Source organism: Ascaphus truei, chromosome 3 (genome assembly GCF_040206685.1).
Source record: "Ascaphus truei isolate aAscTru1 chromosome 3, aAscTru1.hap1, whole genome shotgun sequence".
In the NCBI taxonomy this organism is placed as follows: Eukaryota; Metazoa; Chordata; class Amphibia; order Anura; family Ascaphidae; genus Ascaphus; species Ascaphus truei.
The window spans coordinates 214,069,749-214,095,325 of NC_134485.1; the positions used below are offsets into that span (position 1 = coordinate 214,069,749).

General features: G+C 42.8%; 2 protein-coding genes across 3 annotated transcripts in view; one reads left to right on the forward strand and one right to left on the reverse strand.

Moving 5' to 3' along the window:
* MYH15 (myosin heavy chain 15) overlaps positions 1 to 18,850 on the forward strand; it is a 78,200-nt gene extending 59,350 nt beyond the window's left edge. The window contains exons 36-43 of the mRNA XM_075590070.1: positions 2,368 to 2,560; positions 2,642 to 2,845; positions 3,514 to 3,639; positions 7,524 to 7,694; positions 8,995 to 9,099; positions 9,530 to 9,625; positions 12,876 to 13,010; positions 18,707 to 18,850. Coding sequence (XP_075446185.1) covers positions 2,368 to 2,560; positions 2,642 to 2,845; positions 3,514 to 3,639; positions 7,524 to 7,694; positions 8,995 to 9,099; positions 9,530 to 9,625; positions 12,876 to 13,010; positions 18,707 to 18,721 — 1,045 coding nt within the window. The 3' untranslated portion in view covers positions 18,722 to 18,850. The remainder of the gene's footprint in view (positions 1 to 2,367; positions 2,561 to 2,641; positions 2,846 to 3,513; positions 3,640 to 7,523; positions 7,695 to 8,994; positions 9,100 to 9,529; positions 9,626 to 12,875; positions 13,011 to 18,706) is intronic.
* Positions 18,851 to 22,615: 3,765 nt separating this feature from the next.
* HHLA2 (HHLA2 member of B7 family) overlaps positions 22,616 to 25,577 on the reverse strand; it is an 80,594-nt gene continuing 77,632 nt past the window's right edge. For both annotated transcript variants that reach the window (XR_012799854.1, XM_075590078.1), the window contains one exon: positions 22,616 to 23,898. The gene's annotated coding sequence lies outside the window, so the exon portion shown is untranslated. The remainder of the gene's footprint in view (positions 23,899 to 25,577) is intronic.

Sequence of the window (25,577 nt, forward strand, 5' to 3'; positions counted from 1 at the left end):
GGTTTACAACTTGTCCGCCCCCCCCAGTGAGCCGCCCCCCCCAGTGAGCCGCCCCCCCCCAGTGAGCCGCCACCGCCGCCTAGCTGTGAAGGGGGGGGGGAATCCCAACCCTAAAGTGACCCGCCGTCGGCGAGCTCTGAAGGCGGGGTGGAACGCAGCTGTGAAGGGGGGGACAGGAGCTGTGAACGGGGGGTGGAGGGGAACGGAGGTCTGAACGGGGGGATGACGATGGAGCTGTGAAAGGGGGGAGAATGGAGCTGTGAACGGGGGTGGGGGGGTGGGGCCCGGATTGCTGTGAACGGGGGAGAAACAGACAAGGGGGGAGAAAGGGGAAGGGGGAGAGAGAGATGGAAATGGGGAGAGAGGGAGGGGGGAACAGAGAGAGAGAGGGGGAGCGGAGATAGGGGGTGAGCGGAGACAGAAGGGGAGCTGGAAAATTAAATCCCGGGCAACGCCGGGTATATCAGCTAGTTATATATAAACAACTCTTGGCGCTAAGATTCCAAGAAAACAAAAAACAGGACATACAATCGGCTAAATTCAGTTCAACCCCCCAGAAATAGTTCTTTAGATTAATTTATTTCTTCAGTATATATTTATGCTGTGGCTAATATCATGGTTTGTGATTCTGTTAGGATATTTACATATATAAGAAATACTGGTATCTGGTAATTAATCTATTTGAGTAACTTTTTGAGGTTCAGCTAGTTCATTGTATATACAGTATCACAGATTTATATTTTGAGTTGCCTCCCCCAATATAATCTATGTGTGGTCTTGCCAATACCATAATGTGTCATTTTAAAAATAATTTTAGCTGTTTGTAGGGTATGTCTTGTTTTTGGTGTTCTTACGATCTCAGCACTGACAGTTGTTTTTGCCATAATGTTTCAGGTGTGCTCCAGTGTTTGAGAGGCTTTTCTGTCCCTTTATTGGGACTTTCTTTTTCAGTGTTTGACTATGTCTTACAATACACAAACGCTGCGCTGCTACCTTTATGGAGTATGCAGCTAAGAAAAGAAATGGCTTTACATTTATGGAAAAACAAATAGACAAACCTACACTCCCCCAAATTAGCTTACAATTTATTTGAGAAATTCTACATTTTGATCCTATGTCTAATAACAAAGAAGTCATTTAGTTGCATCTTTTGATGAAAAAATTATTGAAGCTTGTTACTCCGTCAAGGTAAACTCCTTTTCAGTAGGTACCTATACTAAATGTTCATTTTATTTGTGCTGTGGACTGAACTTAGTGAAATATGTGACAGTACCTAAAAGGTTAAATGAATGCAGTATAATGCTTTATGTGATACAGGGCAATTAAATGCTGGCAAAAGCCAGAAACAAGGTTCCCTTATCATTGTAAAGGAAAATTGTAGATGCACAAGTTCCTAGTGAAAATAAATATTATGCCGTATTGCTTTTTGGATGCCCCGCTAGGTTTAAAAATATTTTATTGAGACTCCTAGCTGAGAGTTTTTGGTAGGATATATATACATATACATGGTGCGGGTGAACTTCTGTTTTGTGTGAAAGTAAAACATTGTCGAAACTCAAGAGTTGGCTTGACAGAGAGTGAAATATTTATATACAACTCAACCCCATTATAGCGCGATCCGCTACAATGCGGATCAGCTTATAACGCGTGCTGAGTGTGGCTCCCAAATTTAAAACATCTCCATTTTTTATTTATTTATTTTTTCACCTAAAGCTTTATTGCTAATACACACATACACACCACCTCCTCCTCCTCCTCCTCCTCCTCGCAGTGACCGTCAGTTTAACATAATTAGGTAGCATAAAATAAACAAAGAAGAGGGTGACATTTTTGTATTATAAAAATACTTGTGTGTAGAGATGTGCAAAGCTTTTGCCTGAGTTAGTGAACTGTGCATAATGGCTCTTTTTTTTATTAAGAAAAAAGTTTTGAATCGAGCAGAGCTCAGTCGAAGTACGGTACAATTAACCAAGTATTTCAATTAACCATGCGTTCTCCATCCAGAGCCTGAAATGGAGCTTTTGATGAGAGGAGAGATGCTGAAAATACTTTGCATATCCCAATTAGCATATTTCCCAGGTATCTCAAGTGTGTTCTGTTTTTTAACAGGTGCCTCTCTCTCCCCCTCTCCAACAAAAGCCCTATTACAGGGTCTGGGGGGAGTTAGCATCATTAAACAAAATATAAATGTATCTATACCTACACATTTATTTTTGAGATTGTGTATATATAAACACCCACACACGTGTATATAATACATCTTTTTTTTGTTGTTGCATGTTTCAGCAAAACTTTCAAATAACCAAGATAAGACTGTATATTATGTTAACACTTCACACAATGAAAACCGAGTCTTTCCAAAATTAGGAGAAACCAGCAGCGTATCATTGAGTCACTTCAATCCAACTTGGACTCTGAAGCCAAGAGTAGAAATGAGGCCATCCGACTGAAGAAAAAGATGGAAGGGGACTTGAATGAGATGGAAATCCAGTTGAGCCATTCTTCCCGGCAGGCTACAGAAGCAACTAAGGCTGTGCGTGCTCTGCAGGCCCATATCAAGGTATCACATTTTCACTTCTGATAAATTGTGCCTATAGAATATGCAATGCAGACTTATTCATCTGAGTTTTGCTGTTCATAGGACCTGCAAGTTCAGCTTGATGATTCCATACACTTAAGTGAGGACCTGAAGGAACAGTTGGCAATGAGTGAGAGACGGAACACTCTCCTTCAGTCTGAGCTTGATGAGCTGAGGGCAGCACTGGATCAGACAGAGCGTGCACGGAAGCTGGCAGAGCAAGAACTTCTGGAAGCTACAGAGAGGGTCAATCTGCTCCATTCCCAGGTGTGGGACTATTTTAGGTCATGGTAACAGGCTTGGATTAAAAAGGTTAATTGCATGTGCACCACATTTGACATCAAGCATAATGAAAAAAATCCTTAACTTGAAAATGTTAACCATTTAATCATGAAACACTTCTTGTTAGTCTACTAAGTCAACCTGTAAACCAATAACCACACTAACTTTTATGTCTCCAATACATTATGCCTGTGCATAGTAGAATGCTACTTTACTTGTTTCCCTGCATAATCTTGTAGATGTCACTTAAATGTGCAATATACAGTAAAAGTATTTGACATGCTTAAACTTTACTGTTGTGCATAGACAAATAGAAAAAAAAGCAATTTTATATTAATTCCTCCCCCCTCCTTCAATAAATACACCGTAAGTTAATAAACCCTGAATGTTAAATATCTAGCTGCTCAATCCCTTGCACCTACCGTTGTCCCCCATTCATTCTCTCGCTTAGGTCACTAACAGTTGCACTTTAATATGGATAAATTACAGCATAATTGTATATTTTGGGAACATATTGGAGGAGTCTTATTATTCAGACTCGTCTAACTGAGAACTTGGCACTAACAAAACCTCATGTTTGGCTGGAGCAATCTGAGCTTCAAATATGGACTTGGTGCAAAGCATACTCTAAAGATGAGAACTCTCTCCTTCAGAACACAAGCCTGATCAACCAGAAGAAGAAGCTGGATAGTGATATCTCCCACATGCAGAATGAAGTAGAGGAGGCCATTCAGGAATGCAGAAATGCTGAAGAGAAAGCAAAAAAAGCAATCACTGATGTGAGTGTCTCTCTGATATTAGTCAAAAGATGTATTCAGGTGATGTCAATATTCTGTAGTGTTAACTCAATAATGGGCAGAGCACTCTCCTACTAATGCACTTGTCTGTCCATGATGCTGTTCTGATAAAGGTCTTCAATAAGACTAAAATATTGACTTCTGTTTCCTGCTCACATTCTACACCTCTTCCTAACTCTCCTCCTGCCTTCCTTGACTCTTTTTCCTCTGTAACAGAGGAGGGAAGTATCACTGCTGATCTCCTCTTCCCCCTCTACCACTTGCCCTTTTGACCCTATTCCCTCCCATTTCCTCAAGCCTCTCACTCCTACTTTAATCCCTACACACACATTTTCAACTCCTCCCTATACTCTGCTATCTTTACCACCTCTTTCAAGCACGCAACAGTTATACCTTTACTCAAAAACAGCAAGCTTGATCCTACCTGTCTCTTTAATTATCGCCCTGTCCCCCTTCTGCCTTTTGTCTCTAAATTCCTTGAACGCCTTGTATTCTCTCTCTTGCTCCATTTTCTCACCACCCATTCTCTCACAGGTCCTCTACAATCTGGTTTCTGCACTGCTCATTCCACTGAAACAGCCCTACTGCTGCGGCCGAGTTTATTCGAGCATTTGCCCGTTCTCGGCCGCAGCAGTAAACTGGCGCGCGCCGGAGGGTGCCGGGCGCGCGCCGAAGCAGCGGAAGAGCGCCCTCCGATCGGGGCGCTCTCCCTCCCACTGCCGGGTCCGCCGGGTCCCCCGGAACCCCCTGCCGCCGTCCCCCACATCGCGGGACACCAGGGCTCCCTCGGGGAGCCCTGGACGCGCGTGCAGGGGGCGCAGGCTCCCGATGACGCGTGACCGCGCGTCGGTGACACGCGGCACGCCGAGGGGCGGCCACTAGCAAGCCGGGAAATCTCCCGGCTTGCAGAACCGGCCACACTTTAATAAAGTGTGTCGGTAGTGTAACTAAAATAATTAATGGACCTCCATGCTTCCAAAGACAAGGACCATTACACTATTTTCATACTACTCGACCTCTCTGCAGCCTTTTTAAACACTGTGGACCACCCTCTTCTTCTTCACATTCTATATACTCTTGGTATACATAACAGAGCTTTGTAAATATATAAGGCCAAAAATGGCTAAGAAAAAAAAAAGATCCTCTACTCCACCCTTAAATGAGAAACAGTTTCAATTGTCTCTTCTTGTACACAATATCTTCAAAGGAAAATGGAATGGGGGCGATACCATAGCATAGAAAACAGAAAAGGCACCATAGGGTAATAGCGTTCAGACTGGATGTTCAAAATGTCTAGTAATCCTCCAAATATCATACTTGCATGTACTGTATGTAAAAAAATTAAACAATTTCTCAATCGGTGGCAAATGGTAGATAAATACCTAGGTGGGTGTGGGTGATCTCAGAAGAGAGGAGAAAGAAAGGCACAATAGCGTAGACTGTATATAACAGGCAAGATTCTTTATTGTCTAAAAGCCTTTAGAATGAGCCCTTACAGGAAATACATTCTTTTGAGCATAAAAACATATGAATACCGGGAACTTCCAGGTTGTGGTGAGAGACAATCTCACAACTTCCGTAGTCCTGGTGCCTGTTGTGACGCAACATCCGGTGGTGTCGCTTCCATAGACGGATGATGAATCAGTCACAGTTCTCTCAGATCCCTCTCCAAAATTGGCAACTCAACGCTTTTCGCTGCGTTTCCAGCCTCTGAAGGAACTGTGACTGATTCGTCATCAGTTTTATGAGCGTTCGGAAGCGACACCACCGGACGTTGCGTCACAGCAGGCACCAGAACTACGGAAGTCCCTGTACTATCATACACCCAATATCCCAAGCACGCTGCCTAGGGGTCACATTTGACTCCTCCCTCACATTGTCCTCTCACATTCATAATGTAGCTAAAACCTGTTGTTTTGACCTCTGTAACATTGCACAGATACGCCCTTTCCTCTGTCGCTCTCCTGTTAAAACTTTAATGCAGGCCCCCATTCTTTCCCGTCTTGACTATTGTAACCTTCTACTGTCCGGCCTTCCTGTCTGCCACTTGTCTCCCCTACAATCTATCCTAAACGCTGCTGCTAGAGTCCCTTTACTCTCTCCCAATTCTGTCTCTGCGTCTCTCCGGCTGAAATCTCTCCTGGCTTACTATTTAATACCGTATTACTTACAATATTCTCCTCTCTTTTAAGGCTATATACTCTTCTGCCCCTCCTTACATCTCAGGCCTAATTTCTCGCTATGCACCTGCTTGACTCTTGAGCAGAACGCAAGGATGTCTTCTCTCTACCCTTTTTGTATCTAAAGTCGTCTCACTCACTGCTCCACACCTCTGGAATATCCTTCCACTCAATATCCGACTGGCACCCTCTCTCTCGCCAGCTTTAGGACCTTTTTAAAAACACACCTCTTTAACGAAACATATGGGTAGCTCCGCTGGCTGATACTACACATCTGATATGCGCTGACCATGACCCCTTGTAGACACACTTACCAGAACACCCACCTGTCTCTGTAAATTATCCCTAGTAACAACCGACATTGTAAGAGAAACAGTAGGAAAAAGCAGGCACCAGTAACTCAGGAAAAAAATAAATGAAGGATATCCAAGGGAGCGTGTGCCCATTAAAAAATAAATTTAATGGAAACTACAAAAATAACAGCAGCATTACAGGGTACAGGGCCCCCCACCAACGCGTTTCGAGCGCAAGCTCTTTTTCACCTTGAAAAAGAGCTTGCGCTCGAAACACATTGGTGGGGGGCCCTGTACCCCGTAATGCTGCTGTTATTTTTGTAGTTTCCATTAAATTTGTTTTTTAATGGGCACACGCTCCCTTGGATATCCTTCATTTATTTTTTGTTTCCTCAGTTACTGGTGCCTGCTTTTTCCTACTGTTTCTCTTGCCAGCACCCCATAAAAAACGTAAGCACACCCCCTGTTGTGGATGAAGACTGGACAGTCTTAAGGACACATACAACTCAGAGGGAGTTATGTATATCACCTGCTTATTCTCCATTTCGATACAATATATGTTGGGTCACTTTATTGTGAGGTCTCTTACTACATTGCTCATGGGGACCCTAGTCCACTAGTCGGATTATAATGGAGTTGTGATTGTTCTACATGTTATGGGTTAATAACCCTTACCCATCCATCAGGGGGTTTATACTGCAGGATTCTTCAATCATTATTGGGGTTTCTTTCAAGTACCATATTGAGGCTTTTTTTTCTGAGCACCACACATTTGCTTTTCTTCTAACCGACATTGTAAGGTCTTCGGGACTCCTTTTCCTATTGTGTTGTCTGAAGCTCTTATTCCCATTGTGTTATAATATATTGTCACTTGTATTGTAAAGTGCTATGTTAAAAAATAAATATTAAATAAAGACTTGCATACATATTTCTGCATCCTACTGTGATTTATATCTATTTATAATTTATAACTTTAGTGTGCCCTGTTTTTCTTCTTCATTCTACTCCGTATTTTAAGCATCCAGTTGTCAATAAATATCCTTTATCACAAAAATAGTGTCCACCCTACAGAATCTCACTGCTGCTTCTCTTGTGTAAACTCCAGTTAACTGTAAACCTGCTACAATGTCTAGCATGATAGCACTATATATATATATCTATATATTTATATCTATATATCTATATATATATATATCTCTAGTCTATATAGTATATCTATATATATTTATATGTATATGTATAAGACATATCAATCAAATTCAGCCTCATGAGAAACAAAATGTTTTTTTAGATAATGTACATTTACTGTAAATGTATCTAGTATATAGTGTGAAAAAAACTATGTGAAGGAGTTAAGATATAATGTGCCCTGTTTCTTGCATTTTATTTTAAGGCTGCTATGATGGCTGAGGAGCTTAAGAAAGAACAAGATACCAGTGCTCATCTTGAGAGAATGAAAAAGAACATGGAACAGACAATTAAGGATCTCCAAAAGAGACTGGACGAAGCAGAGCAAATTGCTCTAAAAGGAGGCAAAAAGCAAATTCAAAAGTTGGAGTCTAGGGTATGTTTTCTTAACTCAATAACATTTTATGTACTTCAGTTCTAGAGATGTGCAAACTTTTCTCACGCGTTAGCAATCTTTGCAAATGTGAGTGTTTACGGCTTAGTGGAGCCACTAAGTCGTTTGCTTCAAACCAAAAGTTCTCAACAAGTTCAGTTAATGCTAAGAAGTCAATGGGCATTTCATGTCCGATTAATTTAGATTTCTTTCACTCTTGAAATTCGATCGAACGTTAAAAAGTTGTTGTTAAAAAGTCGCATGGCTTTAAAAGAGCAAAATGGTGTATTTTGAACTTTTTGGGCCTTTTTTGGAGCGCCAAAAGATGTATCTCAATGTTTTTGCTTTTTGGAAATAAGATCGAAACAGCAGCAATGCGAATCTCAGCAGGTTCGCACACCTCTCTATGAAGTTCTCAATGTGTTGCATGTCTTTTCAGCACCCAAGAAGATGAAGAGGCAAGAATTTCTAAGAGTCCCCTCCCATCCAAAATACATAATTAACAGTGTTACCTGACACGCTGGAGCCTGCACAGCTGCTGTATTAATGATTTAAATCATTATGATGCAAACTATTTAATATGTCAAACTATGCCATGCTGAGTCCCATTTAGATTTCAGTTGAAGTGATAGGATGCATTGTCTTCTTTATTTAAAGTAAAACCAAGAATAAAATAATGCAACAGAGTGAAGCTGCACTCATCATAGATAGTTTACAGTACAACAGCATTGTCGCCTCAGGGTCCTGAGCCAGACCAGGTTTCTGGGGCATCCAGCCAACATTCTATTCTTATGCATTCACCTGTGTCCAAGTGGATTCTTTATCCCTGTATATCCCGGAAGAGAGATTGTATACCAGTGGTTTTCCAATGTATTTACAGAACTTCGATCATTTGCTAGACTGAAGTATATTTTTTTAGTTCATCTGGTGCTTTTTGCATAGCACAGGGTTCCATATGGTCAGTAAAAAAAGAATTACATGATCATAAATACATTCTTGGTCTTTACAAATATCCTCTGGTGCTCCAAGTATTGGAAGAACTAATGCCAATTTGTCTATCTCCTAAAGCCAGCCTGCCATTGACAAGATTCCAAACACTAGACATATGTGCAATATGCGCGGAATTATCTGCATTACTTAACATTGGATTCTGAAGGAGCAAATCTTTTTTGAAAAGCAATTAAATGAAAAAACAAAAACATTATTGTTCGTTAGATCATCTATATCACTATGGATACCTTTGTTACAAACAGACCTGTTTAAACATGAAGTTTAATCAAAAATAATAATTGTTCGATTGTAGGTTCGGGAACTGGAAAATGAACTGGACGGAGAACAGCGTCGCAATTCTGAGTCACTAAAAGGAGTTCGCAAGTTTGACAGGCGCATCAAAGAGCTGACTTATCAGGTACTCGAGCAAAAACGGTTTGTACAAAACAAGCGGCAAAAGAAGCCAGTTACAAAAAGGAGTTTCAAGTGTGATCGAGGTTTTATGATGTGTTCATGGGATAATAATTGCTGGTATGATATTCATGGTAAGAACTACATAATTAGGATTGCAGGAAAAGACAGCAAATACTTTATATCAAACATGTAATTTGCAAGAAACTTTTCAGACCCTCTACTCATGTCACGATCATCTAGTTTCTCCAAAGCTTTACTTTCCCATGCCCGTAGCAATATGTTAAACCAGTTGAGTTGCAGGCATGCCTGGCATTGCAAGAGTCAAAGACCTGTGTTCAAAGAATTTAGAGAATTAAAGGAAATAGGGTTGTGTATAGAATTCATTTCTAACTTTTTGTGCCTAATATACAATTACAATGTATCCCTTTTTATAGGCTGAGGAAGATAGGAAAAATCTCATCAGGATGCAAGATCTGACTGATAAGTTGCAGCTTAAAGTGAAGAGCTACAAGCATCAAGCTGAAGAAGCAGTGAGTCAGGACAAGCTTGTCACAACAACCAGCAGCACTAAGCAGCTGCTGCTTGTATTATCACACATTTAAACAAATTAGGCCAGTCTTTATCATCCAGGGTTCTGTGTCATCCTAAGGGCTAAGCTCCAATTAGGATCGATATAGTGGTCTTCAAATTTGGTGTTAAGAAATGGGATGGTGGCAATGTTTTAAAAAATTACTCCCGTATTCACTAAGAATGATTTATTCCTAAATGGGTAGTGATATTCATCTCATTCGCATAAATGGAAAAATACGCTAGTGATTCAAATGAGCAATAACTCTCTATCACACTTTTCTGTCACATGTTTCTGTAATAGGATTTCTTACAAACCCCATGTCACAGGAGACAAGACATTTTATACCAGGGATCAGTACAATAGACATAACTTCAGAGTTGGACAAAAATAAATTTATTGGAAAAAGATTCCACAAACGTCCAGCACATAAAACACACACAAACTCACCCAACTGGAGTAACTTGGGGAATAACTTAAAGTCCTATGTGCGGGGACCTCCGTCCGGAAGCTTACCCCGATATGCGTTTCCAACTTGTGCCACTGTCATCGATAGTATCGGCAGCACTGCCTTACTCTCTGCTGTTTTAAATTCACCGCTGTTTCTTCACTCCAAACAGCTCCAGCCAACGCTGCACATACAGACCGCAGCAACACTGGATGCTCCAGACCCCTGCACTGGGTCTCCTCAGTTCCCTTCTGCTGACTCCCTGTCAGCTCTTGTTTTACAGGGGCTCTGCCAGTCCCCTGTCAGCATACAGCCTTCACCAAGCATATCCAGTCTTGAGGCTGGAGAGAAAGAGTTTTTATACCCCTGTCCCAATCAGTGAGATGCCAGCTAGTCTGGGTAGAAACAATATTCCTGGTCTCTGCCCATGGCCCTAGACCCAGTTGATGAGATTACTGAGGTTGATGGTGGACCAGGACAATGCTGATACAATCCCCTTCAACAGACAACCCATATAGATACAGCCCCAGGTCTTACAGCTTTCTTGCAGAGGAAGTCCACTCAGGAAGACCTCTCCCTGGTTACTCAACAATGGGCCAAATCCCATCAGTGTCCACACCTCCAATACCAAACACTGATGTAATTACAGCTCCCTTTGCAAGAGAAAGTTAACCCCTACCGGTCCCCACTCGAACCGAGCTGTACATTACTGTTTTACATCCTTTAAGAGGAACATATGTAGGACAGCTACAATAAACTGTACATACATAAATCATATAATTGACAGGTAGGGGTAATGGCGGGCTTAACCTTTATATAAAAGGAGCCAAATATACCCCTACTCTCACACCTCATACAGCAGAAAATAATATACCGTATTTCCTCGATTGTAAGACGCCATCGATTGTAAGACGCACCATCAATTTGGCCCTTACAATCGAAGAAAATTCCTTTTTCACTTACTGTACCATGTCAGAGGAGGAAGATGCGGGCGGCAGGAGAAGTCCCACGTCTGCAGATGGTTGAAGATGGACAATGGACGGGAGTGCGGCAGGACAGGTCCCAAGTCTGCAGGTGAATGATGGCGGGCGTGCGGTAGCAGGAGATCATAATAGCAGGAGAGCTGAGCAGGGGCAGAGCGGCATAGGGGAACGGCTGGGGAGGAGTGCACTGTAACACTAGAAGGTGACCGGAGTCAGACTTCCGGTTACAGTGTGCACCTCCCAAGCCATTCCCCTATACCGCACTGCCCCTGCTCAGCTCTCCTGCTATTATGATCTCCTGCTGCCACCGTCCATCCGCTGTCTTATCTTCATTCATCTGCAGACTTGGGACCTTTCCTGCCGCCCGCTACATCCTCCGCTGACATGGGACCTCTCCTGAAACATGGTAAGTTAAAAGAGGGGGTAGTGCTGTAGACAATTACAAAAATGTTTTTAATACATCGATTCTAAGACGCATCCCGATTTCAGACATGTGAAAATCGGAAAAAAGGTGTGTCTTAGAATTGAGGAAATAGGGTAACCCCTTTAATGCCTGAGGTCACCAATACATTGCAAAGGAACATTTTGAGGCACCAAAGGGGTTAACATACAACGAATTCACCCTATAAACTAATGGCTACAAATAATATTGAATCGGCGCACAGCCGTGGGAGTCAGGGTCAGAAAAAATGTATATAACAATACTTTATTTGGTAGACATAGCTATAAAGGAGGCACCGGAGACCCTACAAAACCCTACAAACTAAACGCAAAAAGAATAACATCTGTATGTGCAAATATTAATCCTTTAGTTGCCCAAGGGACTAGCTACTTATGGGTTGACCATAGCATTGGCCACTTGGGCTATTAACCCTTTTTGGGTGCCCCAAGACGTAGTCATACGTCAGGGTGTCTGGCACTCCAGGGACCGATTATGTAGTGACTACGTTATGCCCAAAGAGTGCTTTTTTTCAGCTTTGATCACGTTCTGGGCCAACGCGGTCCCAGGACTGCTTTCAAGAACAGTCACTCTCGTGCCATGGCCCCATCAACACTAAAAGTAGTTACTATTTTAACATGTTCTACAAAGATAACATTATGTATTTTTATAATCTCTTCTTGGTTGGATAGTCTTATCTTGCCTATGTTAAATATTGGCCATTAAATATATTGTCAAGGTAGGCATACTGTAACACCAGCCTGAGGTAGGAGAGAAAATATTTTTGACAGTAGTCCCAAATCAGCAGTTTTTCACTTATCAACCTTTAGTGAATCTATGCCTACTGTCATTTCTTTTTTACTCACCTCAAGTCTTCAATAACAGAAAAAAGATGAACTGCGATCATTCATTCATTAATAACATCTTTTACATTGCACAATAGAAAAATAGGAATATACAGCTTATATAGGGATCATAATTATGATTATACGAATTGTAAATGTAAAACAGTTATTAAACAGTTTCTAACCTATTTTGGGGGGACTTTTAAAAAAAAAACTCAACTATAGGATTATATTAATAATGGTTCCTTGTGCAAAAATATGTTGAGGGCCTTTGCTTTAGACTGAAGATAAACAGGGATTTACTTATCATAAACAGTGTAAACTGTTTTTTCACGCTGTATTCCATTAGTTTCTATAAAGAGTATGTCATGCTTGCAGTAAAGTTATGTTGCTAAAAGCATATTTGCATATTATATACATAAATAAATACGGAAGCTTACAACAGCATCGTTTACTTATACAAAAATACGTTTTAAAGCATCTTGTTTTTTTAATAGGAGGAACAAGCCAATCAATATTTGGGAAAGTACAAGAAACTGCAGCACGAACTCGATGATGCTCAAGAAAGGGCTGACATAGCTGAATCCCAAGTGAACAAGCTACGGAGCAAAACAAGAGATGTTGGTGGAAAGGTATGGAATTTATGCTGTAAATACATACAGATGTAGCATCTTCTAACTATCAGCAGCCGCAGCACAAGTCGAGCGTTCGTGGCACAGTGCTTGGCTGGGGGGAATGGCCCATCAGGATTAACACAGCAGGGGGTCCGGGCTCCTGAATGGAACTCCTGCTGTGTGAATCCTACCGGGCTGCATCAGTTTGGAAGAGATGCGCAGTGAGAGTGAACAGAATCAGTCACTCTCCGCGTGGCTTTTATTTTATTAATACAGTATTGAAGCAGGGGGTCTCCGGAGCTGAACTGCATTCATTTCAGCCACGGGACTCCCTGCTTCCCGAGTTACAGGCCCCGTATGGGGGTGCTGGTAACTCCCCTACCTTTAAATGTCACGTGATGCAGGAGAATTAAAGTTGCAGGAGATACCAGCACCCCATACTGGGGCCTGTAACTTGGGAGGCAGGGGGTCCCCAAGGTTTAAATTAATGCAGTTCAGCTCTGGAGACCCCCTGCTTCAATACTATGTCATTAAAATACAATAAAAGCAGCTTCATTAGCTTAGCAGCTAGCCGATAAGGTAATGAATGTGTTAAACCAAAGTACCTGGTTTGTTGGCGGTAGAGGGGGTGGGTGAAGGGGGTAGTTGCCCCAGGATGGGTGGTTAGGACTACCGGGAAGGTTGTGGGATGGCCTAACCGGAGACCCCCTGCTTCAATAATATGTTGTTAAAATAAAAGCTGTGCGATCGCCTGTTAGAGGCGCGCAGGGAGAGTGACGGATTCGATCTACTCTCAATGCGCATCTCTTACAGACTGATGCAGCCCGGTAGGATTCACACAGCGGGAATCCCATTCAGAAGCAGGGACACCCGTAGTGTTAATCCTGATCGGCCATTTGTCTGGTCGCAGGGATTCTGCGAGCACGTGCGTGCTAGGACCGTTCCCTTGGTGGATTCCGTGTCGACTGAGTGACCAACCATCATGCTATGGTACATCTGTAGATGCTTATTGACTAGACAAAATTAGCTTTTTCTACAGTTCGATCAAACTTTTAAAATAAGTTCAAAAATTCTTTCAAAACTTTTACCCTTAAAAGATTGGTTGAATTTCGCCAGACAGAAAAGTACCCTCAAATATGGGTTCGGGGAGAGGGAGAGAGACTTATATACCTCCCCAAACATGCATTTAAACAACACATGGAGAGAGATACATGTGCACAAGTCACTGTGGATTCTAATTAAATAAGACTCTCCTGTCCCTCCCCAATTCACCAAGTCAGGAGAAAAGTTTGCATATTTCCATTATTGATATCAATATTTCATGGTTAGGATTTTTCCCATCCTAAAAATTAGCTTGTATGACTTCATGCATTTAACTATTTGGGCTGATATTTACTTAGCTATGCTATTCCAGCTGACACTTTATTGCCTGTTGAAGTGAATTTAAGAAATTCATAGAATAGCTTTACAAAATGTACAGGAACGTTTGCATTGTGACCTGCATCAGGTTCACAGATCTCCAGTGAATGTTGGTTTTCCCAAAACATGTGCGGCTGGGGTTCCTTCAGGAGCAAGTTTAGAAAAATGAATCTATAGTAATGTACTATAGAAAGCTTCCTTTTTGCTTCTCTCATTTCATTGACCGCTCTACTCCCCAAAACATCCGCACATATCCTCCACCTTACATTTTTTAGTTTTACCCTCTTAAGAATTTAAAAATAAAGGCCAATGACAGTCTTTACGTTTTTGCCATGTTATGATGTGATCTTACCTGCTCAACCTCATTCCTCAGAAACATTGAGTGTGAAAATTATTTACAGTATTTACAGTACATGACCTTCAGAGTGGTTTCTCAAGCTTTTGCGTCAATGAACATTCTGCTTTTTACATATAACTTTTGACAGTGCTTGTTTATTTGCAATACTTTGTGCCAGGGGCAGGCTGGCAGATATGTAACTTGGGCAAATGTACCCTACCGTAACAAAAACTAGACAACCACTAGTCTCCACACATATCAACTGTATATATAAACACCATAAACAAAAGAGCTCTCACAAACCTAATACATTCACCACATGCAAACAACTAAATACATAAAAAAAAAGCTGTGTGTGCTGTGCACGCGCATAGTAAGTGAAACTTCTTTGACTTTTGTCACAGAAATTGACTTACAACGCGCGTGCTCCGCACACATGTGTCAGTCAGTGTATGTGTCAGTGTGTCAGTCAGTGAGTATGTATGTGTGTCAGTCAGTGAGTATGTATGTGTGTCAGTCAGAGAGTATGTATGTATGTGTGTTTGTTTGTGTGTGTGTCAGTCAGTGTATGTATCTGTGCCGGTCAGTGTATGTATCTGTACTGGTCAGTGTGTGTATGTGTGTCGGTCAGTGTGTGTATTTGTGTCAGTCAGTGTGTGCATGTGTGTCAGTGTGTGCATGTGTGTCAGTCAATGTGTGTGTGTGTGTGTGTCAGTCAATGTGTGTGTGTGTGTGTGTGTGTGTCAGTCAGAGTGTGTGTGTGTATGTCAGTCAGTGTGTGTATGTGTCAGTCAGTGTGTGTGTGTCTGTCAGTCAATGTGTGTGTGTGTGTGTGTCAGTGTATGTCTCTCTCTCTCTGTGTTGTGTGAATGTCTCTCTGTGTCGGTCAGTGTGTGTATGTGTGTCAGTCAGTGTGTGTATGTGTGTCAGTCAGTGTGCGTGCGTATGTGTGTCAGTCAGTGTGCGTGCGTATGTGTGTCAGTCAGTGTGCGTGCGTATGTGTGACAGTCTGCGTGCGCGTGCGCGTGCGTCAAAGTGTGCATGCGTCAGTGTGTGTGTGTATGTGTTTATTGGCAGCAGTACCAGCATCATGAATGTTGAGCGGGTGGGGGAGCTCACAGTGGGGGGGAAGGAATAGGCACATCATTCAGGGGCGGTGTTCGGTACATCACTGGGGTTTGAGTGCGTGTGTCAGTGTGTGTCAGAGTGTGCGTGCGTCAGAGTGTGTGCGCGTGCGTCAGAGTGTGTGCGCGTACGTCAGAGTGTGTGCGTGCGTCAGAGTGTGTGCGTGCGTCAGAGTAAGTGTGTGTGTGTGTCAGTCAGTGTGTGTGCGTCAGAGTAAGTGTGTGTGTGTGTCAGTCAGTGTGTGTGTGTCAATGTGTGTATGTGTCAGTCAATGTGTGTATGTCAGTGTGTGTGTGTCTGTCAGTGTATGTGTATCTCTCTGTGTGTACACACCGTATGTCTCTCTGTCTGTGTCCTGCCCCCTCTCTCCTGACTCCCCCCACCCCCGGCGGAGCTGCGGACCCGGGGGGCTCAGTCTGAGTCTTCTGAGCAAATACCCCCCCCACCCCCCGGCGGCACGCTCAAGCTCCCCCCTTCCCCACCCCCCGGCGGCGTGCTCAAGCTCCCCCCTTCCCCACAACCCGGCAGCGCGCTAAAGCTCCCCCCTTCCCCACCCCCCGGCGGCGCGCTCAAGCTCCCCCCTTCCCCACCCCCTGATGGCGCGCTCAAGCTCCCCCCTTCCCCACAACCCGGCAGCGCGCTCAAGCTCCCCCCTTCCCCACCCCCCGGCGGCGCGCTCAAGCTCCCCCCTTCCCCACCCCCCGGCGGCGCGCTCAAGCTCCCCCCTTCCCCACCCCCCGGCGGCACGCTCAAGCTCCCCCCTTCCCCACCCCCCGGCGGCGCTCTCAAGCTCCCTCCTTCCCCACCCCCCGGCGGCGCGCTCAGCGGCAGTTTTATGAGGGTGAGGCGTGTGTGGGAGGGTGAGGCGTGTGTGGGAGGGTGAGGCGTGTGTGGGAGGGTGAGGCGTGTGTGGGAGGGTGAGGTGTGTGGCGGCGATTTAGGAGCGGCGCCGGCAGCTATCGCCGCCGCCGCCGCCACATGTGTCAGGGGGCGTATGAGCGGAGCGGCGTCCATTACGTGACGTCACTTCCATTTCACATTTCGCCCCCCATCTATCCAGTTTTATCCCATCAGAGGTGCCACTAAAGAAGTTTCACTTCAATAATATAAACACACCACACACTTTCCCCATACACACACCTAATACATTCCACAAAACACACACTGACCTGCAGAAACACACACAGACATTGGCCTGCACAGTACTCACACACAAACTGATCAGTTCAAATTCTCAAACACTGACCAGCACAGACTCACACTTCTCACATATGGGGATTAGCAATGGGTCAGACACACAAAGACTAACAGACAAACTGAATTGACCAACACACAGTGACTGACCTTCATATACTAGCCTGCAGGAACCAACAGGAAGGTCCGAGGAGCCGCTAGAGATCTGGCTGCTCACAGGCTTCCTCTATGGCCAGATCTGTAACTGCAGTTTCCTCTGAAAACTGCAAGATACTGCCCACCTTGCAGTATTTCCCAGGCAGGAAGAACCAAACTGTGGTTTGAAGGTATCTGAGCCATGGGAGTTCAGGTAGATTTTAAACCCTCCAAAACTCACCCATATTTTTATATATTATATATATTGAATACGTATATTTTCTTTTTTTTCAAGCAAACATTGCTTGATTAACTTTTTAAGCATATTTGCTAATAACAGAAGCCAATTCACTCTATGCTACCATACTTTAAAATAAAGAATTAAACTGTAGGCGGTTATATGGAAACTGGCAGAGCTAGAATTTGATTGAAAATGTACTTTATATACTGTGGCTGAAGACCAAGAGTTGAGAAACCTCTAATTGATGATTTCATTGGCTAGACAATGGGGGCTATTTATCTTGCTAGCTAGGTAAATAAGGCACTTGTTTAAATAGCAGCAGGATAAATAAGACTTGTTCCGCCTAACCCCAGTATCCCAGCCTAATCCTTACCCTAACCAGCAACGCCTGAGTCCTAATAGTCTGGGAGAGAATCATTGTTGGCTACATACAGTAAAGCAGAGGGAGGAGGTTATACAGTAGAGACGTCTGCCAGGTAAATACAGGCATACCCCGGTTTAATGACACTCACTTTAAGTACACTCGCGAGTAAGGACATACTGTATCGCCCAATAGGCAAACGGCAGCTCGCGCATGCGTCTGTCAGCACGTCCTGAACAGCAATACCGGCTCCCTACCTGTACCGAAGCTGTGCGCAAGCGGGGAGACTATAGAGCCTGTTACAAATGCGTTATTTACATCAGTTATGCACGTATATGACGATTGCAGTACAGTACATGCATCAATAAGTGGAAAAAAGGTAGTGCTTCACTTTAAGTACATTTTCGCTTTACATACATGCTCCGGTCCCATTGCGTACGTTAATGCGGGGTATGCCTGTAGACACCTCCTTCATACAAATCTGAAGATTTTTTTTATATTTACTCATCTAAATTATGCAGCACACTTTATCAGCAACTAAATAGCAGAATAATTAATCATTTAGCTTCCATTTCATAAAACCCCAGCCCCATGTGTTGTGAGCCCTCAGGTAATAACAGGATTATCCGCAAAGTATAAATGTACCGCAAATCTAGTCAGTTTTTAAAACATAATAATGGACCTGGTTGAACTGGTAATGTAAAAGTTTCATGTCAAGTTCTGGGAACAAGTCAATTCATATACTGCACCCAATACTTAAAATGTATTTATAGATATAGAGAGAACAATTCCGCAAATGTTTCTTTAGCAACTGGGACTTTTTGTTACTCATGTGTTAAGAATGTCTGCTAGCCAGCGTACTGACTTCCTTGTATTTACTATTTTCATATATACACAAATAGGTCCATGAGGAGTGAGCCGTCTGACGTCTGAAAATGCCTGAGTCTTGCTGAGCTTTTCAAAGTCTCAGTCTAATGCAAGTGTGACACAAAATTAAGAGTCACTTCAAATGTGCACATTGTGAAATAAAATATTATGGATAACAACATGGCTGTACCTTTTTATATATTCAAAAGTCCAGTTAGCAAAATATTTGATTTACAGCTATGTATCAATTTATCGTTATTCTGTTGAATGAAGCTTTGCACACAAAAAAACCTACAAAGTTTATACATAAGAAAATATACATTGTAACAGCTTTCACGGCAACAGGCTATTGTCTACTGCTTGACCCTGCACGGACACACAGAGCACTCTTATTTTATACAAACGTAAAGTGGTTCTTTATTAAGCACAGCAACAATTTACATGGTGTGGGTTGCTGGCATCACCTAGTACCAGAGTACAGGGAACTGGACATGACTTGGGTTAAGCTTGTGGTAGGAACGGTGATGAGTCTGTGGAAGTTTCATTCTCCTCTTGGACATTTCTTGGGAACCCACCCTAAACTTGCCCTCACGTCTAGGTGCCTAGCTGGCTTGACTCTAAAAACAACAAAATCCAGGTAAAACTGAAGTCACTTAACCTAGCCCAACTAATTTCCCACCCACACGGACAAACCTGAAATCTCACAACCATTCCTTGCTGGAATAGATTCTCTCATCTAGTCTCAGCAGAATCCAATCCTCTGGTATCCTACCTGACATTTTCATACAATAGTGTACTGTGTAAGGAAAATCAGACTATCCCAATCAAGCCCTAAAGTTCTCCTCACTAGAGCATTTAGAAACTTTATTCAACAACAGTTTCTGGCTGATCTTATCAACTGCCCTTGCTACAGAATCGACTTAATACCTGACCCCGATTCTACGCTCGATTATTTCCAATCAGAGTTTTTAAAACTCTTTGATACCAATGCTCCACTACGCAGAATAAGAGTACAGAGGGCTCACCTTGTGTGGGTTACAACCAACCTTATATTGCTCTACCACTTTAGTGATGCCTTGTGGAAAAGTAACTTGCACTACCAAGGATCTTAATAACTACAGATGTTTGCGAAATATGTGCACAAGGCAAACAAGACACGCAACAGCGCAATATTACTCTGATGATCTTCACCAGAATACATAAAATCCAGCACATTTCTGGAAGGTTATCAACAATATATTCCATCCTTCTATCCATCAATAATCATATAATATCACTAAGGTTGATAATACTTTGACAAATCCCACTGACATTGCAAATGCATTCAATGAATACTTTGTGTGGTGTGCTATTAACTTATTAGCAAAACGCAACCTCGACCTACAAACCCAAAGAACAATCTTTGGGTACCCCAATAGCCCCTTCCTCTCCCAACACTGCCTACAATTTGTCCTAGTATCCAAAGAGATTACATAAACGTTCCTCAAATTAAAACTAAGCAGCCAATGTGGACCTGACCTACTGCAATCTAAGTTCCTACGACTTTGTGCCCCAGCCATTGCCAAACCGCTTGCCTCCCTAATTAACTCGATTCTTTCTGCATGCCATGTCCGTAAGACCTGTAAAACTGCCAGCGTTGTCCCAATCTTCAAAAGTGGTGACAAAAACACTGTGTCAAACTACACGCCAATCTCTCTTCTCCTAATACTATCCATCATGGAAAAATGTATATGGATTTAAACAGCACTCACTAAGCCCGCTGGTCAGAAAGCGCATTGCACAGCAGATGCTAATGCCAATTATGGACTATGGGGACATAGTATATGGTACAGCACCCCAAACTCACCTTAGCAAACTAGACGCACTCTACAATTCAATACGCCGCTTGTTCTTGTAAGAGATTTGTGCAGAGGTATGCAAACGGAAACCGTTTAGGGTGACATTAACATACAGTATGGCTTTTTTGAGCCTGCCTTTAAACAGCACAGCAAACAAAAATATACAAAAACAACAAACACCTATCCCTTTGTAAGGGCTAACTTACTTTCCCCAGTCCCTCTCTTACAGGACTGGGAGGATAAGCCCCTTTCTAGCCTACCACCCCAAAGTCTCAGTGGTACCTGAAAGCAGGTGGCCTTCAGGTCAGTGGTGTCTTGGTGTGCTTAAGGGTCCAGCTGCTGGCAGGTTCCTGGGTCCTCTGCATCCAGGAAAAGAGGCCTGGTCCCCTTGTGTCTTGCTGTCAATACACAGTCCTCCTCTATATTCAAGACCCTCTCCTCATGTCAGCACTGTTTTGTGCTGAGGAAAAAATCTCTCTGTCATGTGTCTCACATGAGGCTTTTTACAGGGCTCTAATTAGTCCAGGTAGAGACAGGATAATTGTGTGGCTCCAATTAAACAGCTCCATGCTGGATTCAGAGCTCTGAGGCAGCTTTATCCAAAGAGGGATAAGTCTTTGTTACAGTCCTCCAATGTAACCACAACACATATCACTGAGAAATGCTCAAAGAACTAGATTGGTCATCCCTTGAGTCAAGGCGCAAAGTTCATCTTTCCTGTCTTGCCTTCAAGTACTTTCTGGGCAAGCTATTCGCCTTTCTGAACAACCTACCCCTACCACATGCAGCACTTATCATCTGAGTTCTGACTCCAAACGATTGTCCGTGGTCCCAAGGTTCAACAAAGTATCCGGACGCTCCTCCTCTTACCGTGCACCCCAAAACTGGAACAATCTACCTGAGTCTTTCAAAGACGTCACCAGTCTAAGCTCTTTCAAAACTAAAGCCGTCACATTTTAATCTGGTCTGTAACTGTTTCATATGCATTAAAGATAAAATGTGTTAAACTGTTCATGCCATGTCTTTATACATAATGTAAAACCCTGTTCACTTAATGTAACCATGTATTTGTCACCATAACTCTGTGCCCAGGACATACTTGAAAACGAGAGGTAACTCTCAATGTATTACTTCCTGGTAAAATATTTTTATAAATAAATAAATCCATGAGCAGGATTGCAGCCGGACCACCAGCCACAGTGCCCCTGGATAGTTAACAGCGGCAACTGAAAACTGCAACAACTACAACTAAAAATGGGGCCGACCCCAACTCTTATTAACAACCCTTCCTAGAGGGTTTCAGAAAATCCCGGCAACTTCTAGCACTTTCTGAGAGCCCCCAGAGTTACCAATGTAGCCCTCTTTCCCCCTGACTGAAGGGACAACCGATACTGCCGTTACCTGTCTGGCTACCAGAAGACCTTAGCCTCCGCCTCTGGTGTTATTAAAAAATGGCTGCTGTAGTCCTGCTCAAGCAAATAATAGAAACCCATTAAAACAGTTTTTTGGGGGATTTGTTTGAAAAAATATAGTGCTGTTTCTGCCCTAGAATGCAACTTCAGTAGGTTTGCACTAAAATATGTTCATTAATGAACCCCCCATTGCCCCTGTCCCAAATACTATGTAATTTGTGGTGCCTGGTGCTCAGAGAGATAAAGTTACTCTCTTGTGCATTTAAGACCGACACCTTCAAATGTATGTGGGTAAATTAGGCTTAATCTTTGATCACTCTATGTGTTTATCTTCATTCATTTATGTTAATTTAGGTTTTTATTTTTTATTGATAAACAGTGTAGCCTATTTTTATCTCGTAATTGTATTCTTAAATTGTTAAAAAAAAAATCCCTGCAAAATCACAAAGCTCGTTATGAATTGAATAGGGACAGTTATGCAGAATTATGTCATTAAATAAAAAAAATGTCACCTGCTAGGAATTCAAGCAACAAATATATGAGGCTATAAACCTTAGGAAGTGCACACATTTGCAGGGGCACATGATATGCTTGATGTATTTACATACAGTTAGGTCTGGAAATAATTGGACACTGACACAATTTTCATAATTCTGGCCCTGTACGCCACCACAATGGATTTGAAATGAAACAACCGAGATGCAGTAGAAGTGCAGACTTTCAGCTTTAATTCAAGGGGTTGAACAAAAATATCGTATGAAACGTTTAGGAATTGCAACCAGTTTCATTCACAGACCCCTTATTTCAGGGGCTCAAATGTAATTGGACAAATTAACACAATCATAAATAAAATGTTCATTTTTAATACTTTGTCGAGAATCCGTTGCAGGCAATGACTGCTTGAAGTCTGGAACGCATGGACATCACCAAACGCTGGGTTTCCTCCTTTGAGATGCTTTGCCAGGCCTTTACTGCAGCTGTCTTCAGTTGCTGTTTGTTCGTGGGTCTTTCTGCCTTAAGTTTTGTCTTCAGCAAGTGAAATACATGCTGGATCGGGTTGCGATCAGGTGATTGACTCGGCCTTTGCAGAATATTCCACTTCTTTGCCTTAAAAAACTCCTGGGTTGCTTTCGCAGTATGTTTTGGGTCATTGTCCATCTGTAAAGTGAAGCGCTGTCCAATCAATTTCGCTGAATTTTTCCTTCCTGCCCTTTAATGATGCAGCCTGAGTCTTACAGTGGATTTTATTATTGGGGTAGACGATTGAGTGGAACTGATGGTTTTAGAAGCTCAAAAGCATATTGCTGGTACAAAGAGTTTTAATTTAGAGGTTTATATGGCATATCTCCAATGTAAATATAATTAACTGTTGTTCAATAAGGGTCATTTGGTTGTTAGGCCTGATATTGTCCTGAGGCCCTGATATGTATGTGGCTTTCTGTGTCTGGAATTGTGCACCTATATTCTAAAGCCTTAGTTCTCTGCAAATCTAGCTCAATTAATAAAATGAGCAAATATTAAAATGTATTATATTAAAAATAAATGTATTGTAAATTGACTTAGTAACAATACTTGTATTTCAATTACAAATGTACAAATAAACAATATACAGTATACAAGTAATAAGGACTAAAGTGCTAGTCAGGTATTGAGGGGAAAGGCATTCCAGAGGTGTGGGGCAGTCAGTGAGAAAGGTTTGAGGCGGGAGAGGGCTTTAGATACAAAGGGGGTAGAAAGAAGACATCCTTGAGAAGAACGCAAGAGTCGGGATGGTGCATAGCGAGAAATTAGGGCTGAGATGTAAGGAGGGGCAGAAGAGTGTAAAGCTTTAAAAGTGAGGAGGAGAATTGTAAGAAATGTAAGAATGTTATCAATCAAGTTTCTTGCGGTGATGTGTTTCCTTCATCAACTCTTAAATGTCTTAATTCTAGACTGTCGCTCGCCGGGTTCTGCAATTCCTTCTTTTGCTTTGTAAACCTGAAAAAAAGACATAACCTAATCAATGCTGTGCAGTTCAAACTAGGCAACTCTCCCGGTTAGAAAATGCATAATTTTCAGTGGGTCCCGGCACACACATTTGAATGAATAGCTTATTAAGAGATCTCTTCCCCCTAGGGGGGAGGTGGAGATACATTTGCTGCTGCGATAAGCACAGGAAGTATATACTGTATTTGTTTTTGGGCGGGGGTTATAGATCTTTTTCACTATAATTATTAGGGCAGTTCTGGTTTTTAGCCAGTTTTAACTGCACTGTAGCTCATACATACAGTAGCAGATATTGGGCTTCTTAGGCCGCGCGTAAAGTGCCCGTGACGGGCGACGGAGACCAAAAACAAATGCATTGCCGCCGCGTGCGCTTATAGTAAGGGCGACAATGCGACGGAGCGACGCAAATTTTGGTAGCTGGCAATATTTGATTTTTCAAGGGCTGTCGTCTCATGTGACAGCCCCTGAACCAATCAAATGCCAGTACGCCCGCGACGCCGCCGCAAAGCAAAATATAACTTTCGCTAGCGGTGATGGCGACAGGTGACGTCACCCGTCGCGGGCACTATACGCGCGGCCTTACACTTTTATCCTTTAGGCAACACTTTTATGTCACACACCCCATGCTGTTAGCTGCAGTGGTTTGTTTTCCTCTTCTCTCTATGCAGTGGAAGAAATACATAATAGGGTATGATATTGGAAGTGTAGGACCTACTGAAATGGGTTTGTAGGCTTACAATATTTTGTCCAAAGTATTGAACTAAATAACCCATATTTATGAAGAAAGAATATAGATAAAATACATAGTAATGTACTAAATAATTGGTCATATTGGATGTAGCCTTGGGGCTCTTGTTTTTCGTGGTATTGTCTACAGATGTAGCAGGACTTACTGCCTCCGTGGGCGCGCGAGGTTGCGATGCCGGAGCGTTGCAGGGCCAGGGTCGACCGCGGCCAAGAAAGCAGTAAATTGCCCGGGAGGATTAATTCAGCCGGGTCCCTGCTTCTGAATGGGACCCCTGCAGCGTTCATCCTGTGCCAGTCACACGTCTGTAATAGATGAGCACAGGAGTCCCAAAGAGAGAACTGACTCTCTGTGTCTCCCTGATCAGCTCTTACAGCGATCCAATGTTTTATTATTTTTATTCTATACTGTACTGAAGCAGGGGGCCTCCACAGGTGAACAACATTCATTTCAACTCTCATGACAGCCTGCTTCCGGAGATACAGCCCTAGGTTAGGTGGTGCCGGTTGCCGCTCCAGCTGGGTCCATGTGGCATGGCACGGGAGCTATAAACCCCAGCCGAAGCGACCACCCCCTCACAGCTATCTCTGGAAGCAGGGGGTTCCCACAGTTGAAATGAATGGGGTTTATCTCTTGAGACCCCCTGCTTCATTACAGTATATAAAAATAATAAAACATTGGATCGCAGTAAGAGCGGCTTCCTCAGGTTAATCGTTGAACTAGTCCCACTCACCGGACGCGGAAGTGGGAGTGTACTATATAAGGGTGGAACGGAGAGCTGCGAGGAGCTGAAGCGGGTGCTTTTATATGTAAGTTAACTATTATTCTATGCGGTTTACTAAATCACATTTTTTACAATTCTGGTTGTTTATCGCCCCATTGTGGTATACTTGGAGGATGGAGAGTGACTGCTCCTTTATCATAT